At 36.7% G+C, this 24,458-nt stretch overlaps 1 protein-coding gene across 1 annotated transcript in view; it reads left to right on the top strand.

The window, feature by feature from the left end:
* Positions 1 to 23,815, top strand: part of mtpn (myotrophin) — a 34,723-nt gene extending 10,908 nt beyond the window's left edge. The window contains exons 2-4 of the mRNA XM_066724599.1: positions 1,443 to 1,556; positions 2,355 to 2,438; positions 20,959 to 23,815. Of these exons, the coding sequence (XP_066580696.1) occupies positions 1,443 to 1,556; positions 2,355 to 2,438; positions 20,959 to 21,045 (285 nt within the window). The 3' untranslated portion in view covers positions 21,046 to 23,815. The remainder of the gene's footprint in view (positions 1 to 1,442; positions 1,557 to 2,354; positions 2,439 to 20,958) is intronic.
* Positions 23,816 to 24,458: the final 643 nt, after the last annotated feature.

The raw sequence follows: 24,458 nt of genomic DNA, 5'->3' as shown, positions 1-24,458 counted from the left end.
ATACCAAGTGACAATGCCTAATTCCACACCGGCTAACCCTAGTTATATGCTGCGACGGCTGGTACAGACATTTGTAACAGGTATTGGATTTAAAAAATACTACCTATCGAAAACCTAAATAATTAGCAAATGATTAAGCACACAATCAAAACAATCAGAATAAAAGTAGCATTCATCATAGTAGGGTAGTTCCACAGTTTGTGAAGAATAATCCAAATCGATGAAAACAATTCCTTTTTTTTTTATTTATGCAGATTTCTCAAATGTAACAGTTTTAAATATTTAAGTCTAAATTTGAAAACTTTGAAAATGTCATAACTTTATAAATGGTAGACACTTGTAGCTAGTGTTTATAGTTCTGGTGTATTGGGTCTCAGATGCCTCCGGATATTTTTCCTTTGGCTCCAGACAATGCAGAATTCCAACCTATCAGAAACACCCAATAATAGTCTGTATTGTCTTTTGTATTTTGTAATGTGATCATTAAAGCCAACACATTGAGGCTTTACAATGCTCATGGCAATGTTTCACAGTGCCAGACTTAACCAATGATATTCAGTGGCACTTTATTATACAAGTATTTATTTTGCGAGGAATGTAGTCATTTGGCAGTTTTCACGACTATTATTATTATTATTATTATTATTGCTTATACTGTGTATGCATTTATGATACTGTACCCTAGCAAAAACAAAATAATTTGTCCAGTACAAGGTATTTACTATATATATATTCTGTAACATAAAGACTGACACCGTTTACTAGGTTAAGGATATAGGAACTTATACTTGGTTGTTTTGAAGAGAATAAACATGATGATGTTTTGACAGTAAGTGAGCATACTGAATATACATGGATTGACTCATGACTTTGTTGTGCTCTATTTTACATTTGCTCATTGAATGTACATGGAAGTTCAATAAAGAAAAGTATTGATGTAGCTTTTTATATTTTGCATGTTTAAAACAATTGTCACTAAAGCTTTAATTCAAACTGAAGTTACTGTGTACTGGTGTTCACTAATTTTGACTGATTGCAAGATTGATTTATATTGATTTAATATCAACCTGATTTAAGCCAGTTAACAACACAATGCCAAGTGTTCATGAAGGCTCTTATAAAACATTTTTGGTGTTACAGCATAATAACATCTAATAGTGTGGTGAAATTATAATGTGCTTAGTTCAGTGCAGAAAAGTGTGCAAAATAAATTCAATCATGATAGTAAGTTAATTTAAATTATTCTCACGGTCCATTCAAAACTTTCTGGCAGTCAGGATTTGGCCCGCGGACCACCTATTGACTACCCCTGCTGTACAGTGTCATATAGTTAATGTTACATGCAAAAGGACCTTCCCATTTAGATACTTTTGTTATTCAATTGATTGTACAATGGAGAGATGTATGCTGTCTAGTCTGAAGGTGTACTTCTTACTCTGCAGGGGGAGGATGTGAACCGAACTCTTGAAGGTGGAAGGAAGCCACTACACTATGCTGCTGACTGTGGACAATCCGAAATGCTTGAATTCCTTCTTTCCCATGGAGCAGATGTCAATGTAGGAAAATACACAAATTGAAATTTTTGTGCAGACAATAAAAACAGCTTTAAGACCAGCAGGATTATGAATCAAAAAAGGTTGATGCGTCTTTCTTCAACATCATCAGCTTTTTATGATTAAATTGGTTGTTTAGACACCATGGAAATTTCCGTATGAAAGTTGCTTTATGGTATCAAAACAAGTCAGGCAATGTGCCACTTTTAATAATTCCCATACAAAGTGGGATTTTAATCATTAAAAAAAAAACTAGAAATCATGTTCAAACCATGCAGTGCTTTTGGTTAAAAATAATAAATAAAAAACTGTTCACTGCATCCCACTGGCTTTTAGATGTAAAGCAACTGCCTGATTGTGAGAATATCTATGGGAGGAAAAAATAATAATAAATAAGGTTTATACTACATAAACAAGCAAAGAGAACCAAACAAGAAAACTACTATGGTATATTTCAGTAGTATATTACTGGATACACAAATACATGTGACAGTAAACTATATAAAACTGTCAGCATAGTTGTCTTGTACCATCATTTATTTTACTATACTTGGTATGATATAAACAATAGTTATAAATGTACAATTGTTACAGTTATGAAAGGTCAACATATCCTTTACTTAAGACCTTTCCAATGAAAAACAGACCAGTGCATTTATGTGGTGGGAATGTAAGCTTTGGAATTTGAGCAGGAATGTTTAGCTTCTTTTAATGATACAAATTGCTGCAGATTAATGATTTGTGTATGCTTTAATTAAATGCAATCAGAATATCATGCCTTGGCTCTTCTCATTTTCACAGGCCCCAGACAAACACAACATTACTCCCCTCCTCTCAGCCACCTATGAGGGCCACATTGAGTGTGTGAAGATTCTGCTCTCCAAGGTACGGCTTTCCTCCTTATTTCAGAGCCATTTGTGTTGCGCAACATACCATTTAGGAGAGTTAATACATGTTTTGCATCATTTTCCAAAGACAGGAAATGCAGCAAATGTATTATGGTGTTGGTAAACGTAATGTGCAATTTATTCGAAGAAATTTACTTTTTTTTTTTTTTTTGGCTGTGTAGTTTCTAGCTCCTGGCAAATCTGATATCATCCCTTGAATATTTATTTGTAAACGTCTGTTTTGTATTTTAAAAAAACATGCTGGGGATTCATATATAGCCTATAATTATCATTATTTTTTGTGTGTTTATAAGCTGGGTTAATTTTGAAACCAACGTTGTTTTGAGAATACAAATTGAGTCTCTATAACACGTTTTTTTGTTAATGCACATTTTTGTATGCATTCGGAAAATAAATTAGTGGAAAGAATGAAAAACTTCAATGTCTTACATTTCTTTTGATTATATAGGTTTTATAATATAAAAAAATGTATAATGATCATATAAAATTGATATGATCATTATATTTTTTTAATGTAAAATTTATTTGCTGTGTTATACCAAGCACTGTAATTTATGAGACTGCTGTAGTCCTGACGCATAGTGCATTTGCAGTGACATTAGCACACAGGTTTAAAAGCATTTTTGTTTGCTTTCCCTAGTTTTAAGTCTCTGGAACTGAACTAATTTACACACAATATAGTCTTTCTGTATCTACACTTACTGTAGTTTTCTAGTTTTTCCATTTAAGGGAGGAATAAATGCATTAAGATGAAGGTGGAATGGGCAGTATTTAACAGCTGAACCATGGTGAGGTACATTCTTCAGGGTAAATGGTCTTTTTTCCATTTAAGCATCTGTAGGGTCCACAAGGAAGCATCTGTCTTATTCATTTGAATTCCAGTGTCATTCAAAATTTCTAGTCTTTGGAACAAATTTCTGCTTAGCCGAGACAAATGTGAGTATAGCCATTCAATAATACTGCGTCTGCAGAGCATAGACCTTTCAGTACTTCAGAGAGAGATGTTCTACATAGAGGTCATTACCTTTGCCTTTAGTGAAATAAGGACGTTAACAGCAGGAGTTTGGCCTGAGGACTCTTACTCCAATATAAATGAGGCACTTTTTAAAATATATTAACATGTCCTTGACCCTCATAGACAGGTTGTGGTTGTCCTCTAACTGGATAAGAAGTGAATCTCCCACCAGGCGTTCAGAGCAGTGCATGGCTCCTCTGTAATGACTGTATAGCCTGATTCTGAAGCCTAGAGAAGAATGTTAATGACTGTCAATGTAAGACTTGCACTCTGTCACTCCTGAGCGGAGCTACATGGTCTAATTTTCCAGCAATGCTAATATCAATTGTGAGACCCAGTAGTCTATACCTTCAAATTAGTAATTGTGAAAGATTGATAATCATGTTAATTTGTGAAACGCGATTTTCTACACATCATATATTAATTATTATCATTATTTATTGTATTAGATTTGCACCTGATATAGCGCTCGTCTGATTGGCTGAGCAAGTTTCTAACTTTCCTTTGGAATTAAATCTTGATCACGTTGCAAACCCGGGTCTTTGAATCAATGCTTTGATCAGTCACCTGTTTGATCATGAATGCTAGTTGGTAATTCCGTCCACATCAAGCAATGTACATTTTACCTTTCGTCCAAAATTGCCAAGTACAAAATACATGAGCATTTAGACGGATAAAATGTGAATTATGTTCATGAAATGTGAATTATATTAACGAAATGTGCAGTTTGAGGGACAAAATACTCATTATTTGGACAAATGCGTTTCGTGGATGAGGAGATGCATTTTAAATACTTTCGTATGTCACCACATCGTTTTTTTCTTTCCTAAGATCAGGAAAGGGCTCACCTTAGGGGGCCATTAGTAAACCCTTCTCCAAAATCCATCGCCATTTTTTTTTTTTTCATATGGTCTTCTATTTGCATGTTGTTTCCTCAGTTTACAAAGTGAAGGTCGATGCTGTAAATGGTGCTGAATCAATTCAATGGAGAGGGTTCTCACTGTGATGATAAATACCTTTGGCTAGCAAGCGTCTATTGAAATTAAAGTGCAAAATGATTTGATGAATAACACATTTAAATTATGTTTTTGAGGACATAATTATCCATTTTTATCCCTTTTCTTGAAGTGCCATTGCCACTGCGCCAAAATTATTTCAAATCCTCTCCGAAGGTGTTTAAGGTTCGCCCTTTGCAAATCGTCCCGGGGACGGGACAAGCGTTGTACGTCATATTACTCTAATCCTGTCTCCCATAGGTGCTCAAAGCTGTCACTCTCGAAAACCGCAGGTCTTTAGCTTTCGAATGAACCTAGTCACGGCCATTTCCGTATAAGCAGTGCTGAGATACCGGCCCTTTAAGAAACGCGTATGGTTTTTTTTTGCTGACTGCCCATGCCCTGTTACCCAAATCCTGTCCCTCATTGGCCAGCGGATCTGTCATTTACTTAGAGGGCAGGGTTGTAGCTTTCCAATTATATCAGACACGCCAATATCCGAGCTGTTAGGCTGCGCTCAGCTTTGTGTTTGTGTGAAAGCTCACAGACCGCACATAGGGAAGGCAGAATAGACGCGATTCACAGACGGAACACAAACGCGATACAGCAAGAAAACCAAATGCAAAGTAAAAAAATTGAATCTGACACAAAATAAAACCCCTTACCCTTCAGAAACAAATCATAGATGTGGAGTCTGTTTACAGTACTGTGAATCATAGTCACTGACAGTGGTAAAATAAAACGCCATAGTAGAGTGTTGGCTGGGATGAGTTACTGCATCAGCAGTGACAGGAGCTCTTGTAAAGAAAAACATGCATGCATGTATGTAATGCCTAAAGTGACTATTCAAAAGCCAGATGTTTGGAATTCTGTTTCCCTGTTTAGTATTCTTTTTTACTTGTATATAGTTATTCCGGTTGTTGGTAGTCTAATATACTTCCATGGCCTTGTCAGATCCTTTTATTTAGTTTAAAAAGAGGAGGGTGAAATGCTCTGATGCAGGATGTGACCTCTGCAAGTGACTGCCTCCCCTCTCCCAACCCCACACCCCTCTCCCTCAAACTCACTCCCCTCCCGCCCTTCCAATGTTGGAATATTTTTTTATTTTTTTTAAGTTTTTTTTAATGGGGTTTCATTTATTCAAGCATGATAGACATTTTTGTTTATCAAATGGTCAGAAATAACAAGAAAATGCATAGATTTCTGTCATAAGGTAACTCATTGCCTTTACTGTACGTGGACCGATCATGCTTAATGTCGTGCGTAGTCACCCCCCGAAGGCCTATTCTGAGCCAGGAAAAACCCTGGGAACAAAGTTTCAGTGGAAAGTCAGTAACTTGCAACTTTGTGAAAATATTTTGCACTGACTGTGTTCATAGTGAAAAAACAGCAATATCATCCTTTATCTTTCCAGCAGAGGAGATGGTCATATCAGAGTGAAGTGAAATGTAAAAAACAAGCAATTGTAAATTAATTGAATTTGTAATAGTATATTGAACATCAACACATTAGAGTAATTATCTTGCAAATGTACTGTTGTGTAGTGTAAAAAGAGTAGTAAAACAGGTTTTATCAAAATGAATATATTTAATATTTTTAACTCGGTAATTGCTCTAAAACAGGGGTGGCTAACCCTGGTCCTGGAGAGTCTCAGGGTTCACAGCTGTATCACCTGAATGGCCTTCAAAGTTTATATTTAATAGCTTTAAAATCCTCACTAGGGCACAATAATGTAAGTGTTAATACTAAAGAAGCAAATAACTTTTTTTTTCTTTTAATGAATTTATACACCATTAAAGTCTTACATTACAGATGTTTTTAGATTTCAGTTTCTCTGAACATACAGCTTGTATGCTTGTACTACACTTCATGGTAAACACTGATATAATACAAGGGGAACATTGAACTAAGTTATTGACAATCTGTCAATTTAAAGCTTTAGAAAGCTTTTAAAAAAGCACATTGAAGTATTTTGCTTGCTATTACAGAAATAATTAACTTTGGTGATGCATGGCATCTTACAGTACATTTGGACAGCTGGACACTGGTCTGATTCTATTGAAAGATTGTGTAATCTAGAGATGTAAGACTGGTATTTTTAGCTTGAAAGTGTCAGAGTTGTGAGTTATGTAAATATGATTTTGTCTTAAATTCAGTATTATATCTGATTGAAGGCAACTACTTCTGACAGATGCTACATGCTTGCAAATTAATATGAAATGACTTTCAAATGGTAACACTTTGAGTTATTGCTTTAATGCCGCTTTAAAAAAAAATGCTGTTTACACCACCTTATTGTAGGCTTTTTTCCAGGCCCTGTATACAATGCAATGAGCACCAGATACAAAGATATTTACTTAAGTAAGTTAATGTAAAATATGCCTAATTAGACTTATGGTGTGATGGTCAATAAAATCCTTCAATGGACAACCTGTCTTTATATTGCAGATAGTTCTATAACAACAGTGTTGTTGATGGATTATCCATGTATGTTTCCTGTCCAGTCAGTGACTGTATGATTGCAAATATTGCTTTTCTCAATCACAACACCATTTTCCATTATACATTTGTATTATTTTGCCTATTATACATTTGTTTTTTAATCCACTCTTGTGCTGATTAGAGAAAAAGAAAAAAATAATTAGAATCTCTTGTTATCTGGGACAGAGGTTTAGAGCGATTTTAAATGTTGTTCCTCTACAGTGTTTCCCCGAGAAGTTAGCATAGGCATGATGGTCTGTTACTGAATTGTTGACCGGGAGGGGCAGCGAGGGAACGGGTAGTTATAGAGAACGTACCAATTGTATTGTCTCCTTATACTTTGCTTACTGACCATTGCAATGTCAGACTTGGCTGTACAATGAAGGAGGAATAGACATGGAGATATCTGCAAAAGACACTGTGGGGAATTTTGACTATCCCATATTGCAAACCTTTTAACCAAGCCACTATAAATTTGCTTAGGTGCCAACTGAGGCAATACTAGCAGATAAATGCTTTTTGTTTGTTTTGACAAGAGGAACTAAATATTGCACCTATACCAATGTATTTTTATAACCTCTGTGCACATCATGAAATAAGTACAATTATTCAGTCTTAAAATAAAATAAAAAGGCCCACGAGTCTGCATTTACAGTTGTACTTAGTGTGAGTTTCTGTCCTAACGTTAGCACTACCACAGTTTACTCAACACTTCCAATAAGGATAAACAATGTTGTTTTTTTGTGCTTGCAAACTGTTTAATGTCCATAAATACCTGTTCGTGCACAACCAACAGAAACCCATAATCCCATTTTCCGAGTGATTACTGATCATGTGCCAAAGTGATACGGTTTCTTGGCAGAGAAAGTAGGTCATGAATTATTTTCACAGATTAGTTTATTTTAACAATACAAAACTTCTGTTCTTTGGTAATCTGTTGCTAAGCAGTTAATGCCCAAATAGCCAGAAAGAACAGCTGTTTTTCCCCTCTTCAGATTTTATTTCCTCTCCTTTCCTTTTTTTCCTCATTTTCAACAGCATGAAGACTTTTTTGTTATCCTTTTTCCCCTTCAAAATATTTTTGTGTCTTCAGTACATATCTGCATTTCACAGTATTGTTTCAAACAAATAGGGGAGTAGAACAGCTTTAATGCAGTCAGATGCAGTACCACAAACCAAGCAGCATGATGGTTTTTACACAGGAAGTTTTGTAAGATAAGTTGTCATTAGCAGGATTGTAAAATACAGGTTTTTTCTTTTTTTTTTTCTCTTCCCACCTTTCAGCTGTGTAACTCCCATGGAGCTCTGACAGTAGTGCCCCATTTTCTTAAACCCTGAAATATGACTTGAATGTAAAGATGCATTGTTGTTAGGGTTATTAGGTGTTATTTATAAATAATGCTAAAGCAATTTATTAAAATCAAGCCTTATACCACATTTCTACAAGTCACTTTTAATTACAAATGAGCTATACATGTATACACTGCACTCGGACCTAAAGCAGTGTTGTCTATGTGCCAGCATGAATCTTATCAACCCTGTTGTATTTACATTGTGGATGGACATAGGCTGTCTTAGGTCCGACCTGCACGTATACCTCCCACATAATATGTGCTGCCATAATCACCCTCAAGAACAGTTGAGTTTTCCCCTCCCACAAAGATGGAAGTATACTGAAAACAATTGTTTTGAGGTTCATTAGAGTACATAACTACCAATGCTAATTATCAATGGAGAAATTAAGCAACAAGCTGAAAGTCATCTTTCAGTTATTGTAAATGCCAAAAGCATCAAAAAGGCATACGCTTTGCTTTCAAAAGTCATGTTTAAGGGAACAGTACACTTCTTGTACACATTGACAACTATAAGTAGTTTACACGGTGAGGCACAAATACAGGCACAAACATCCTTTGTTTACAGATTGTTCAGCTACAGCTACTTACTGTTTAAGTGAATTGACCTATTAATTAAATTCATTTTTAACTTAATAGGTTTCTGGTACAGTGTTCTGGTCCCATAAAACCAAAACATAAAATAAACATTTACATCAATTCTAATACAATAATTAATGATACAATTATCTTTTTACCAAGGTTTTCTTTTTAAATTATTAAAGGTCTAATAATTGTGTAAAGGTGTTTAGACATCATAAAATGTATTCACAAATACAACTTCAAATACAACACTTTAATGAATTTCCAAAAATATTAATTAAACAGTTTACTGCAGATAATTACATTTGGGACTGTCGTGTCGTGGCGTTATGCACTTAACTAGAGTATGCAACAATCTGGTGCAAGTTACTAAAGTATAATACAAAGACATTATAGTCTATGTGCACATGTGCACGTGTATATGACTCGTCTAAATCAGATTCATCACCACTACACTGCACTGTAGGCTTCAGCTATTAGTTGTGACAAAAGCCTAGAATTATAAATCAGTATCTGTAGTCCCTTTTGCTTAAGGTACCAGAATCGCAAAAATAGTCAGAAATCAGTAGTCAAATCTTGTATTGCATATGAAGCAGCAACTCAATAAATCACCCTGGGATATTGTACAGAATAATGTAGCCTACGGTTTCAAAGTAAGTACCACTTCTTGGCAATGCAAAATAAGATACAGGCTACCAAAAATAGTGTTTCCTCTAAATTGTTTTAATTTCACAGTCATATCATATGTCCTCAAATGTACCAATTAATTTCTCTACCTCATATCTTCATAGAAAGAAAACAAAGTATAGGTTAATAATGAGTTATGAAAACGGTTCAAGATGCACAATTAAAATAAAGTGCGTAGCTGGTACACTTTTTTTTTTTCATGAAAAAAGGCATTGTTAAATTGTGAACGGGACCATGTAACTTGTATGCATTAAAACGATTAAAACCAAAGCCTGTTTCTATTAAAAAAATATGCATTTTACAATGGGACCAGCAGCTTGAAATGCATATACACTTCTTATCCAATATGCAATACTTTTGGTGCTGAATCACAATTTCATAGAGAATGTATGGGCTCAAATTAGCGTCGTAAGTATCGCAAAAAAAAACTTGAGCAAAATGTTGAGATCAAAAATAAAAAAATCAAACGCAAAATTTATAGAATTGTAAACAAAATAAATGTATCGTAAGCAAAACAAAAATAGAGCAAAACTCGCCTGCAGTCCCTGTCTTTGCTTGCAATTTTTGTTCTCGACACCAGTTTCTTTGCTTTCGATTTATTTATTTTCGTTTACGAGTTTTGGCACTGTTTTGTCGTGAAGGTGGGATTTACAGCGAGGCGTGGATCCTGGCTCTCCATTGGTCCAGCAGGTTTGAGTGACGGTTCTTCCTAACCTATGTGTGTTATGTGTGCATGTACACTCACCTAAAGGATTATTAGGAACACCATACTAATACTGTGTTTGACCCCCTTTCGCCTTCAGAACTGCCTTAATTCTACGTGGCATTGATTCAACAAGGTGCTGAAAGCATTCTTTAGAAATGTTGGCCCATATTGATAGGATAGCATCTTGCAGTTGATGGAGATTTGTGGGATGCACATCCAGGGCACGAAGCTCCCGTTCCACCACATCCCAAAGATGCTCTATTGGGTTGAGATCTGGTGACTGTGGGCGACAGTTTAGTACAGTGAACTCATTGTCATGTTCAAGAAACCAATTTGAAATGATTCGACCTTTGTGACATGGTGCATTATCCTGCTGGAAGTAGCCATCAGAGGATGGGTACATGGTGGTCATAAAGGGATGGAGATGGTCAGAAACAATGCTCAGGTAGGCCGTGGCATTTAAACGATGCCCAATTGGCACTAAGGGGCCTAAAGTGTGCCAAGAAAACATCCCCCACACCATTACACCACCACCACCAGCCTGCACAGTGGTAACAAGGCATGATGGATCCATGTTCTCATTCTGTTTACGCCAAATTCTCACTCTACCATCTGAGTGTCTCAACAGAAATCGAGACTCATCAGACCAGGCAACATTTTTCCAGTCTTCAACTGTCCAATTTTGGTGAGCTTGTGCAAATTGTAGCCTCTTTTTCCTATTTGTAGTGGAGATGAGTGGTACCCGGTGGGGTCTTCTGCTGTTGTAGCCCATCCGCCTCAAGGTTGTACGTGTTGTGGCTTCACAAATGCTTTGCTGCATACCTCGGTTGTAACGAGTGGTTATTTCAGTCAAAGTTGCTCTTCTGTCAGCTTGAATCAGTCGGCCCATTCTCCTCTGACCTCTAGCATCAACAAGGCATTTTCGCCCACAGGACTGCCGCATACTGGATGTTTTTCCCTTTTCACACCATTCTTTGTAAACCCTAGAAATGGTTGTGCGTGAAAATCCCAGTAACTGAGCAGATTGCGAAATACTCAGACCGGCCCGTCTGGCACCAACAACCATGCCACGCTCAAAATTGCTTAAATCACCTTTCTTTCCCATTCAGACATTCAGTTTGGAGTTCAGGAGATTGTCTTGACCAGGACCACACCCCTAAATGCATTGAAGCAACTGCCATGTGATTGGTTGGTTAGATTATTGCATTAATGAGAAATTGAACAGGTGTTCCTAATAATCCTTTAGGTGAGTGTATGTATGTACAGTGAGGGAAAAAAGTATTTGATCCCCTGCTGATTTTGTACGTTTCCCCACTGACAAATAATTTTAATGGTAGGTGTATTTGAACAGTGAGAGACAGAATAACAACAAAAAAATACAGAAAAAAGCATTTCAAAAAAGTTATAAATTGATTTGCATGTTAATGAGGGAAATAAGTATTTGACCCCTTTGACTTGGTACTTGGTGGCAAAACCCTCGTTGGCAATCACAGAGGTCAGACGTTTCTTGTAGTTCGCAACCAGGTTTGCACACATCTCAGGAGGGATTTTGTCCCACTCCTCTTTGCAGATCCTCTCCAAGTCATTAAGGTTTCGAGGCTGACGTTTGGCAACTCGAACCTTCAGCTCCCTCCACAGATTTTCTATGGGATTAAGGTCTGGAGACTGGCTAGGCCACTCCAGGACCTTAATGTGCTTCTTCTTGAGCCACTCCTTTGTTGCCTTGGCTGTGTGTTTTGGGTCATTGTCATGCTGCAAATACCCATCCATGACCCATTTTCAATGCCCTGGCTGGCCCCGTCCATCGTCCCTTTGATGCGGTGCAGTTGTCCTGTACCCTTAGCAGAAAAACACCCCCAAAGCATAATGTTTCCACCTCCATGTTTGACAGTGGGGATGGTGTTCTTTGGGTCATAGGCAGCATTCCTCCTCCTCCAAACACGGCGAGTTGAGTTGATGCCAAAGAGCTTGATTTTGGTCTCTTCTGACCACAACATTTTCACCCAGTTCTCCTCTGAATCATTCAGATGTTCATTGGCAAACTTCAGACGGGCCTGTACATGTGCTTTTTTGAACAGGGGGACCTTGCGGGCGCTGCAGGATTTCAGTCCTTCACGGCGTAGTGTGTTACTAATTGTTTTCTTGGTGACTATGGTCCCAGCTGCCTTGAGATCATTAACAAGATCCTCCCGTGTAGTTCTGGGCTGATTCCTCACCGTTCTCATGATCATTGTAACTCCATGAGGTGAGATCTTGCATGGAGCCCCAGACCGAGGCAGACTGACAGTTATTTTGTGTTTCTTCCATTTGCGAATAATCGCACCAACTGTTGTCACCTTCTCACCAAGCTGCTTGGCGATGGCCTTGTAGCCCATTCCAGCCTTGTGTAGGTATACAATCTTGTCCCTGACATCCTTGGACAGCTCTTTGGTCTTAGCCATGGTGGAGAGTTTGGAATCTGATTGATTGATTTTCTTCTGTGGACAGGTGTCTTTTATACAGGTAACGAGCTGAGATTAGGAGCACTCCCTTTAAAAGAGTGCACCTAATCTCAGCTCGTTACCTGTATAAAAGACACCTGGGAGCCAGAAATCTTGCTGATTGATAGGGGATCAAATACTTATTTCCCTCATTAACATGCAAATCAATGTATAACTTTTTTGAAATGCGTTTTTCTGGATTTTGTTGTTGTTATTCTGTCTCTCACTTTTAAAATACACCTACCATTAAAATTATAGACTGATCATTTCTTTGTCAGTGGGCAAACGTACAAAATCAGCAGGGGATCAAATACTTTTTTCCCCCCACTGTATGTATGTATGTATGTGTGTGTTTCTTACCTAAACATAAACTGGGACATCACATGCTCTTAATGAATACGATGCCTCTCCATTTGCCTCTACATCAGTCTGGCACTGTGTTATCTGAGCAGCTGAATTAAAGTGCTCTGCAGGTTACATTAATATGAACATGATATTAAAAATGTTACTGTGCACGTAGCAGGGTGAATCCTGTGTTTTGTTTCAGTGCTGTATGTATGGGCTCAAATGGCGGTGGGATCCAGTGATTGTGCAGCTCTTGACTGCAGGTCTCTGCACACACAGGGTGTTTAATGAGTCGCTGAATCAGCGCTGTTGAAACCGAGACAGTCGATACCATCCCACACAGAGATCACCAGACCAGCCCATCTGCTTACTAATTGGGTTAGAAAGAACTGTCACTCAAACCTGCTGAACCAGTGGAGACCCAGGATCCACGCCTCCCTGTAATTCCCGCCCTCATGACAAAACAGTGCCAAAACTCGTAAACGAAAAAAAATAAATCGAAAGCAAAGAAACTGGCGGCGAAAGCAAAAATTGCAGCATCGCACAACTCAATATCGTTTTTTTTTTTTTTTTTTTTACAATATATATATTTTTTAATGCAATACTTATGGCGCTAATTTGAGCCCATAAGAATGTTCCATGAAGTCTTTCTATAAAATGTTAAAACTAAAAATGGCACACTGTACATTTATTTTTAGGCAGGCATTACTATATTAAAACATATCTATTTTTTAATAAAGCAAATACACGGATGTAAAATTTAGTATGTGTGTGTACAGTGGTTCTCAAAAGTATTCACCCCCTTGGACAGTTCACATATCAACATGAAATCAGAAAGCATTTAATCAGGAGTTAGTGCCACTGATCAACACAGAAAATGTTCATGTCAAAGTAGAACAATTTGCAGATTTATATTTTACAAATGTAAAATAACTAACTCGACTCAGATATTTAAAGTTATATACATATATTTTCCCATTTCTCTAATTTAATTTTGAGCATGTTCAAAAACAGTCACTCCCCAAGTCATGGCAGAGCATTTTAGAATGTACTATTCAAAGACTTAAAAAGTAAAATAAAAAATAAATAAACTGAGATTGTCTTGGATAAGTCTCCACCCCCCCTAGGTTTATACTGTATCTGTAATTTAGGATTTATTAATAGCTCTTTCAGGGTTTTATTTATGTAATTTTGAAGTGAATACATACTGTATCTGTTATAATTTATTATAGCGCTATTTGTGTTTAGCACAACTTAAGTAGTGATTTCCAAAAGAGAACTTGTTGATGACAGTGACCTTATTGTTGGTGATTTAAAAGCTTGTGATGAAAAGTGCATGACAAATTGATGGGATACCATTTAATAATTGTTTTTTAAAACAAATAGTGAAACATTGCAGCTCCATGCCAATGTCATGTTGGTATTTTTGGCACATAACCTACACTCACATTACTGAAAGCACACATTTGTAACGCTTAAAAACATTAAAACAGATTCATTTACATATATACTCAGCAAACAAAGAAACATCTGCTCATATTTTCAGGAAACTTAACATGTGTAAATATCTCTGAACATAAAAATATTCAACAACTAAGACATAAACTGAACAAGTTTCACAGACATGTGACTAACAGAAATGGATTAATGTATCCCTGAACAAAGGGGGGGTCAAAATCAAAAGTAATAGTCAGTATCTGGTGTGGCCACCAGCTGCATTAAGTATTGTAGTGCATCTCCTCCTCATGGACTGCACCAGATTTGCCAGTCCTTGCTGTGAGATGTTACCCCACTGTTCCACCAAGGCACTTTCAAGTTCCCGGACATTTTTGGGGGTAATGGCCCTAGCACTCACCCTCCGATCCAACAGGTCCCAGACGTGTTCAATGGGATTGAGATCCGGGCTCTTCGCTGGCCATGGCAGAACACTGACATTCCTGTCTTGCAGGAAATCACGTCCAGCGAGGGTGGGTTTGTGCCCATAGGCCTTACAACAGGCCTACAAGCCCTCAGTCCAGCCTCTCTCAGCCTATTGCGGACAGTCTGAGCACTGATGGAGGGATTGTGCATTCCTGGTGTAACTCGGGCAGTTTTGTTGCCATCCTGTGCCTGTCCCACAGGTGTGATATTCGGATGTACCGATCCTGTGCAGGTGTTGTTACATGTGGTCTGCCACTGTGAGGATGATCGGCTGTCCTTCCTGTCTCCCTGTAGTGCTGTTTTAGGTGTCTCACAGTACGGACATTGCAATTTATTGCCCTGGACACATCTGCAGTCCTCATTCCTCCTTGTAGCATGCCTAAAGCACGTTCACGCAGATGAGCAGGGACCCTGGGCATCTTTCTTCTGGTGTTTTTCAGAGTCAGTAGAAAGGTCTCTTTAGTGTCCTACATTTTTATAACTGTGACCTTAATTGTCTACCATCTGTAAAATGCTAGTATCTCAATGACCGTTCCACAGGTGCATGTTCATTAATTGTTTATGGTTCATTGAACAATTGAATTTGTACAAAATTATCTTTAAAATAGTGTCCTGATATTTATTTGAATCTAAAAATTGTACTTCAAATGCTCCTTTGGGATTTTAAGTCGGTAGTGCATGACAAATGTATTATTATTATTATTATTAATACTCATTATATTTATTTAAAAGTTATTTGCAATATAAGTTGCACATCGTTCTTGTAGATCTTTTTTTCTGTGTCTATTTATTATTCATTATTACCTTTTGTATGAGTGTAGTAACTTAACAATAAAACAGAGTCCTCCTACTGCTTCAGAATAGTGGAACAAAGCCAGCTGAAAGCTCCTTGGTGCTCATAGTTGAGTCTTTGCTTTGAAATTAACTTCACAGCAGAATCTACAGGAACTGTTGAATTTACCCTGAAATCGTATAAATCAACTACAATTTATCACAGGTGGAGGCCCCTTAACTTGGTGTGTGATTTTTGAAGGTGATTGATTACACCTGAGCTAATTTAGGATTGCTATTACAAGATATGGACACTTATCCAACCAAGCTATTTCAGGGTTTATTTTCTACACATTACCAATTTTTTTTTTTTTTTTTCCAAGTTGTGGGGTGTATGTGTAGATTTAAAAAAAAAAAAAAAAAAAAAAAAAAAAAAAAATCCAAGCAACAAAAGGTGAATATTTTGAAAGGGGGTATAGAACATAAGAACGTAAGAAATTTTACAAACAAGAGGATGCCATTCGAACCATAGTGCTCGTTTGGTGTCCATTAATAACTAAGTGATGCAAGAATACTATCCAGTCTATTTTTTAATGTTCCCAAATGTTCAGCTATAACCACATCGCTGGGGAATTTATTCCAGTTTATGACAACTCTCTGTGTGAAGAAGTGTCTCCTGTTTTCTGTCTTGAATGCCTTGAAGCCCAATTTCCATTTGTGTCCCCGGGTGCGTGTGTCCCTGCTGATCTGGAAAAGCTCCTCTGGTTTGATGTGGTCGATACCTTTCATGATTTTTAAGACTTGAATCAAGTCCCCACGTAGTCTCCTCTGTTCCATGGTGAAAAGGTTCAGTTCCCTCAGTCTCTCCGAGTAGGACATTCATTTCAAACCTGGAATAAGTCTGGTTGCTCTTCTCTGAACTGCCTCTAGAGCAGCGATATCTTTCTTGAAGTGTGGAGCCCAGAACTGTACACAGTATTCCAGTTGAGGTCTAACTAGTGCATTGTATAGTCTTAACATTACTTCCCTTGTTTTAAATTCTACACTTTTGACAATATACCCTAACATTTTTTCCTTTTTTTATTACTTCCCCACATTCTTTGGATGTAGACTCCTAGATTTTTGTCATGCGTTACTACTTCTAGTTCTATTCCTCCCATAGTGTAATTATAGTGGACATTTGTTACATGCAGGTAATACTTTGTACTTGTCCACATTGCCCATTTGTCAGCCCACAGCTGATTATTATTATTATTATTATTTATTGGCAGACGCCCTTATCCAAGGGCGACTTACAACATACGTGCAAACAAAGTCCAAAAATACAGTTAAGTACAAGGCATCAATCATTACAAATTCAATTTAGCTAAAACATAGCAATTCAAAATAATACATTTTACAAATTCCAATTTACAATTTACACAAGTACAGTAAGTGAGGTCCTACATCCTGGAAGTGCTGTCAAGATGTAGGGTCACAGTCAAGGGCTATGTACGGGAAAGGGAGCAAGGAGGAAAACAATCAAGAACGTGAGAAGCATAATAAAAACTGTGAAGTGCTATCTAGCAGGGATAGAGGACGAATATTACAAGTACTGTCGGAAAAGATGCGTCTTGAGTCTGAATATTATCCAAGTCCCTTTGAATAGCCTGTGCTGCTGAGATTGTATCTGCTGAGCCACCTAATTTAGTATCATCTGCAAATTTGACAAGTTTGCTAACTATCCCAGAGTCCAGATCATTAATATAGATTAGAAAAAGCAAAGGCCCTAGTACTGATCCCTGTGGAATTCCACTAACAACCTCTAATCGACACCCTCTGTTTCCTATACATCAACCAGTTCATAATCTACCTACTTAAATTACCCTGAATGCCTGCAGCTTCCAATTTGAGGATCAGTCTTTGGTGTGGAACCATATCAAAAAGCTTTTTGAAAATCTAAGTGTATCATAAGCTTTCATGTGATCTACAGCTGCAGTTGCATGTTCAAAACATTCTAATAAATTAGTAAGACATGATCTGCCTCGTCTAAACCCATGTTGACTATCTCCAAGAATATGGTTTTCATTAAGATGCTGCTCTATTTTCTCTGTAATCATTTTTCCAACATTTTACAAGTAATGCAGGTGAGACTGATTGGTCTGTAATTTCCTGGCTCAGTTTTGTCCCCTTTCTTGTGGATTGGTATGACATTTGCCATCTTCCAGTCAGTTGGCACATACCCTGTTCTAAGTGCCATTTGGAATAGTTTAGTTAGTGGCCTATACATTTCCCTAATTTCTTTAAGTACTGTTGGAAATATACCATCTGGCCCAGGTGATTTGTTTATTTTTAATTCTGCTAGTCCCTGTGGTACCTCCTCCTCATTTATCCTGATCTCTATTAGGGTTTGACTGGACTGATTGTTAACCTGTGGCATGTTATTTGTTTTTTCTTTTGTAAAAAAAAAACTCTGAAATACTCATTTAGAACATTTGCCACTTGTTCGTTTTCCAAGATTTTTGCCCTTTATCTGTTTCACTTCCTCCTTTATTGACCTCTTGCTGTTTTAGTATTGAAACAACCTCTTTGCATTAGTTTTAGCTCCAAGAGCTATGTTTTTCTGATTCCCTTTTTGCTTTCCTGATCCTTTTCTTAACATCTGTTTGTAGTTCAATATATTCTTTGTATTTTGTTTAATCTCAAACCCCTTTGTATGCACTATACAACATTCTTTCTCTTGATATGTTTTTACATACTTCTATTAAACCATTTTGGACAATGTTTTTTGGTCCTTTGCTAAGTTCTGGTACACATTTCTCCTGAGCCTTGAAGGTATGAGGCGGCACTTAGAAGAGGTAGACTGGAGCACACTGGATACAGATTCAGTTGAAAATGGATGGTTACAAATTTTCAAAATGACAACTGATTGGAATACTGCTAATGTCATACCTATCCACAAGAAAGGGAACAAAAAGGAGCCAAGAAAATAAGAGACCAATCAGTCTCATCTGCATTATTTGTAAAATGTTGGGAAAAATAATCAGACAGAAAATAGAGGAGCATCTAAATGAAAACCATATTACATTGCAAACATGGGTTTAGACATTTTTACTACACAGATTAAGTTTCTATAAACTTTTACATTTAGTTTTTTCAAGAAATAGTGTCAACATCTTCTTGTAGGTTGCAGAATGTCTTATGCTGATAACACGTCAATTGAGAAGGCAAACTAACAAATAATTTAAACTGCAAAATAGTTTGCAAATTGACAAATAGAAAATGAGGGGTCTAGTCTCCACACTTTACACACTCTGTTTAAAAGCTACTGTACTTAAAACCCCTGGAAAAAAAGGGAAAATGTGTTTGTTAATGTTTTCTCTAATGTATAGAACATGCATATTTTTCCTTTATTCTCCCTTATTCCAATTTATTTTTACAATGTTCGATTTGTGTGTGTTATTTATAATGAAAATGTAATGTTACGTTTATTATGTAAAATGTGAAAATGCAAAAGTCCTACCATCAGTGCATATTTGACGCAATTGCTCTGACAGGGAAAGATTTGAGGGATCTATGCTTGAAAATGTCTGTTTTGCATGATAACAAAGTAAATATATGCAGATATATTGGTAATTGGGAAATTTTGATCCCAATTATCAGTATCGGACCCAAATATCCTGTATCGGTTGGACTCGTTTGTTATATTTTAAAAAGAACATGCAGGAGACTCATGATTTTTTAAGTTTATAAGCTGGGTTAATTTTGAAAACAACACTGTTTTGAGAATAGAAATGGCATATCTTTCTTTGCTAATGCATATTTCAGTATTCATCCAAAATAAATGAATAATAGGAAGAATCAAACTTCAATGTCTTATGTTTCTTGTGATGTATAGGTTTTATATGATCATTATTTGTTATGTAAAATTAAGTAGTTTGCTGCGCTATACCAAGCGCTGTGATTTGCACGAGCGCTTTAGTGCATTCAAGGTTAGTATTCTGAGGATTAAATATAGGGGAGTCTTAATTTTACAATCCTGCTGTTTAAACACAAGTGTCGATCTGATAAATGTTTAAACCAATTGGATGTAGGCCTATTGCCTTCTTTTGCCTGCATTTCTATTAGACATTTTCTGCATTTTGTCTTAAATAATCCCAAATCTAACTGGTAGCATTACTTTATTAAAAATGTAAATATTTGTTTTTATACAAGTTGAGAAATATTTTGGTCATTCGACTCAGTTTGTCAGACTGCACACGCAATGGCAGGATCGTCTCCCAGGACCATCTTTTTACAGTAGTACTGTGTGTCACGGTGGTACCAGTACTCCTTGAAGTCCACGGTATCAGATCCACTACATTTATGTTCTGCAGTGCACCGCTGGCACCAGTACTACCGCTCACCACTATTTTTTAAAATTTGAAATTTTACTGTGTAAGATTATGAATCTCCTTCACAGTAGACTTAATTTTGTGGCTGTGGAGGCCTTTTGCAAAATACACCTTAAGTTTATTGCAAGTTACTACAGGTGTGTACTGCTACTCAGTGAGTAGTAAGTGTGTTGCTTAATTAAAGGCTGGTGTGAATTGAGCTTCATGCCTGGCAGAGGTTGTTGGCAATGAGGAATGATGAGATTGAGTGATAAACTTCAGGGTGGTGCTGATGGATGCCTCATCTGTATGAGTGAATTGTTATTTATAGCACAGGGAGGTAAGGCACTTAATCAGCTAGGCAGAAGAAGAGAATGCTATTCTGCAGCCTGCTCTGTGGTAACAAGGGAGCTGCTTCTACCGAGAGAGATGTAGCTCCTCCCAGGCCTGCTATTTGTATTGTCCAGAGAATCTCTGTAGCCATGAAATTCAGAGATTTAAACCAAACTGGGAATGCTGTATATCCTAATAGTTTGCTTTTTCATTCCTGCTGTCTGCATATGGTATTCTGAACATTGCCACACATTCAACAACACTAAAGATGGACTATTAAGCTTGATTGTCCTCCAGTTAAGTACTTGGCTATTAATTAAGCAGGATAGAAGTCATATAGGAAGGTACAGTCATCAAAAATAGTCATGGTGAAGCCAGGGAAGGGAAGTTTTATGATCTGGAATTAAGATTTAGGACAGAAGGAATGCCTGAGGATTTCATTTTTTTTTAATCCCTCTGAATTTTGTCTTTGCTCCAGGGTGCTGACAAGGAAATGAAAGGACCAGATGGACTGAATGCCTTTGAAGCAGCAGAGTGCGCAAATATCAAAGCTTTACTCAAGTGAGGAGACGGACATACGGATTGGGGAAAAGGCTGACGGACGCCTTTCCCCATGGCCTCAGTCTGCTACTGGCTTCGCCTTTTTTTTTTTTCTCTCTATTCTTGCCTCCTCTTCAATCAATCATGCCTACCTTAAGGACTAAAACCAAGGGACTGCAACAAACTATCAATGGATTCAAATAATTAAAACAATAACATACAAAAAACAAATGTAAAATGTGCTTATTTAAATTTTGCTATAGAATTTCATGAGAGAGAGAGAGAAATAACCTGTTTTTTTAAGGGAGAAAGTACTGTATGGCCACTTTATAATAATAATCATAAAGACAAATTTCACTCTGAAGGCTATTTTCCTCATTTATGATCACTTAAATGTCAGTTGCTCCCTGGCTGTAGAGCATGTTTCTGTCTACATGCATGCTCTGGGTTATAGACAGGGGGGAAAGTGTTTTTTTTTTTACTTTCATCAATGATCAGTAGCAACCTGGTAGAAAAGGAACATATCAACAGGGTGGTTTGGAGAAAAGTTTTTGATTTGTTTTTTTGACTGTTCCAAAACTGCTTTTACATAAAGAGCTTAACCAGCAGCCTAAAATTTGTGTTCCCTTGATTTGAGTTTTTAGTTTTTAAAGGAACTGTCAAAAACCTTTCATTGACTGAACATGACAAGTCAATTTTGATGTTAAATCGGGAAATACCTTTATGGTATGCTTTTGGTGATTAGTGAAATGACGAAGGCTCAAACTATCAGTTTAAAAGTCCCTCAGTTAACTGACCCCCAAACGCCCTGGTGGTCCCATAACATGTCTAACTTGCTCTTAAATGCTGTGCTTTCTTGATTGCTTAAAAACAAAAACGGGCATTGTAAGGGATTGGGAGGTGGGGATTTAAAATATATATATATATATATATATATGTATATATATATATGTATATATATATATATATATATATATATATATATATATATATATATATATATATATATATATATATATATAGATGCAATTCAGATTAGTTTTGTTTTTGTTCCCTGAAATAAAATGTTTGAATGCCTTGAAACAGAATGGACTTGTGACCCCTGCTGTTTGGGCATAAAGATAATGAAGCCTTGTATCTGGATAATATCTCCTTCAATTCTTGCTTTATCTTTGAGCTTTCTTCCTCTGTTGCTACTTAATTCACAGATGTTATGGAGGTTTGGCAATTGTATGGATGGATGGGCTCCCCCCACCCCCCCATCTCCTCCTCACGATGACCTTGCCTATGTAACCCTCTTGAGTATTAAGTACAAAATCTGTTCCCAATTAAAAAAGTGTTTGGAAACCATACTGCAGGTTAATCTGTAACTGCAATATTGATTGCATGATACTTATTGCTGGCTATTTTCCTAAAAATAAATTTTATTGTTGAAATAAAAGTGACTGCCAACATCTTCCAAAATCCCATGATTTGTGGTGAACTGGAATTCCAAGGGCAGATTTCTGTTTAGGATAAAATATTTGTATTTAATGTCTTGACCCCGCCCCCTCAATTTCAGAATTTGCTACATAGCAGTATTAATGATTCTTTTTTTCTAATGGAATGGTCATTTTCTTTCTGGACATTTCATATCACTGACATTCTATTACTTCTTCCAATATATTACTTTCCTGTGGCACATGCTACTTAACTTTAGAACAAAATAGGGAGCAACCTTGTATTTGAAGCATAATGCTCCATAAGTAGCTGAATTAACAAGTTAGATGCTTAGTGTGCATACAGTTCAAGTGGGGTGAGGTCCCAGTAAAAGTAAATTATTGAATTGGACCAGTAGAAGCTTGGAGAGGGAGGGGTGGGGGTATCAGTTTCTTTGCTCTACAGTTACTTGACTGCCATAGCTGCTTCCATTTTTGAGGACATCTGCATTCAACCCTTTTCTCAGTTGTAAGAAAGGCTATCATCAAAAATATAGCATAGTTGAAACCTTGTGAATATAGAACTGTTACAAGAAACCTGACCTAACTTTATATTGGGATCTTTAAGGAATGGAGTCTTACTCCAAAGTAATTAAATGCATGGTACAGTATTTCAAAGCAAAAGTAAGATGTGTATTTATGCTTGCCACTAGTGTATTTTTTTACATGCTACATTTTTGGGGCCTTTTATCAACATTTTGTTATAATGACTTTGTATTTTTCTGCTGAAGTAATACAAAGTCAAATGCTGGACCAAAGAAATGACAGCAAATTTTACAATGGGTTAGGAAGTGGGTTGTTTTTGTCAGTTTATTATTTTCATAACATTTAACACCCAAATGTTTTTTACATGAGGGAATTGTAGAGCTGGAATCAATTAACCCCCCCCCCCCCCACACACACACACACACACATAAATAAATCCCTAAAGAGCAATTCCTGCATTGTTTAGGCTGATGTTTAAAACGTAATTAGAATATGTAATTATAGAACTTTTTAACTTGCCATCTCTAACACACAAACCTTAAGGTTGCTGAGACCAAGGTGAAAGAAAAAACAAATATTCTCAGCTGTATAACTAGGATCTATATACAACCACTTATTGTTGCTTGTGTAATGTATGCTGTTTTAAATCATGGGTATCTGCTGTCTCTCCTTTGCTTTGCTTTTCTAGCAGTACCGATGGCCTTAAACTGCACATCAGGAGAGAATGAATGTACGTTTATACAGCTGCAAAAACTACGCAAAAAAGCTGTTAATTTATGAACAACCAAGTGTTCTGAGAAAAAGTAAACAAATAAAAGAGCAAAAACAACATTCAACTCTCAATGATTCTTCATTATGTGTTCCTGGTTCAAACCATTGGGAATGTACGAGGGATTAGATCTGTCCTGATATAACCGCTTTGTTGTGGGAGGACATGGCAATTTGATTTGTCATTCATACTTAAATATTTTGCAAATGCTAATCAAAATCTGTGTAGTAGATATCTGTGAGGAGTCCTCAATTACCTTCTGCTGTCTTTATGTACTTTGTAAGGATTTTCCACCTTTATTTGTCCATGAAAATCAGAAAGCTACAGTACACATCCAGTGTCTTGTAAAAGCATTCCAACCAAGGGTCTGTGGATCAGCTGAACATTTCAAAAATACATACTAGTAAAGTGTTTGTGCTGTAATATTCGTGTTTAGTTTTTGTCCACAAAATAAACCAAATAATCAAATCCTTTAGCAATCAAATGGTAAATGCATGGGTAAAAAGTTTTAAAGCATAATAAGAGACTTTAAATCGCAAAATAAAAAAATAAAAAAACGTTGTAAGTAAATAGTGACAACTCAAACGACATGCACTATGGAGTATAATCCATGCCAAAATTAAAAAGAAATGCAGAGAAAATAATGAATAAATGTTGAAATAAATATGGATATATATTTATTCTTTTCTCTGTGTATTTATTTAA

Source organism: Amia ocellicauda, chromosome 15 (genome assembly GCF_036373705.1).
Source record: "Amia ocellicauda isolate fAmiCal2 chromosome 15, fAmiCal2.hap1, whole genome shotgun sequence".
Classification (NCBI taxonomy): Eukaryota; Metazoa; Chordata; class Actinopteri; order Amiiformes; family Amiidae; genus Amia; species Amia ocellicauda.
The sequence above is the reverse complement of the archived record's forward strand: the minus strand, read 5'-3'. Positions and strand labels throughout refer to the sequence as shown.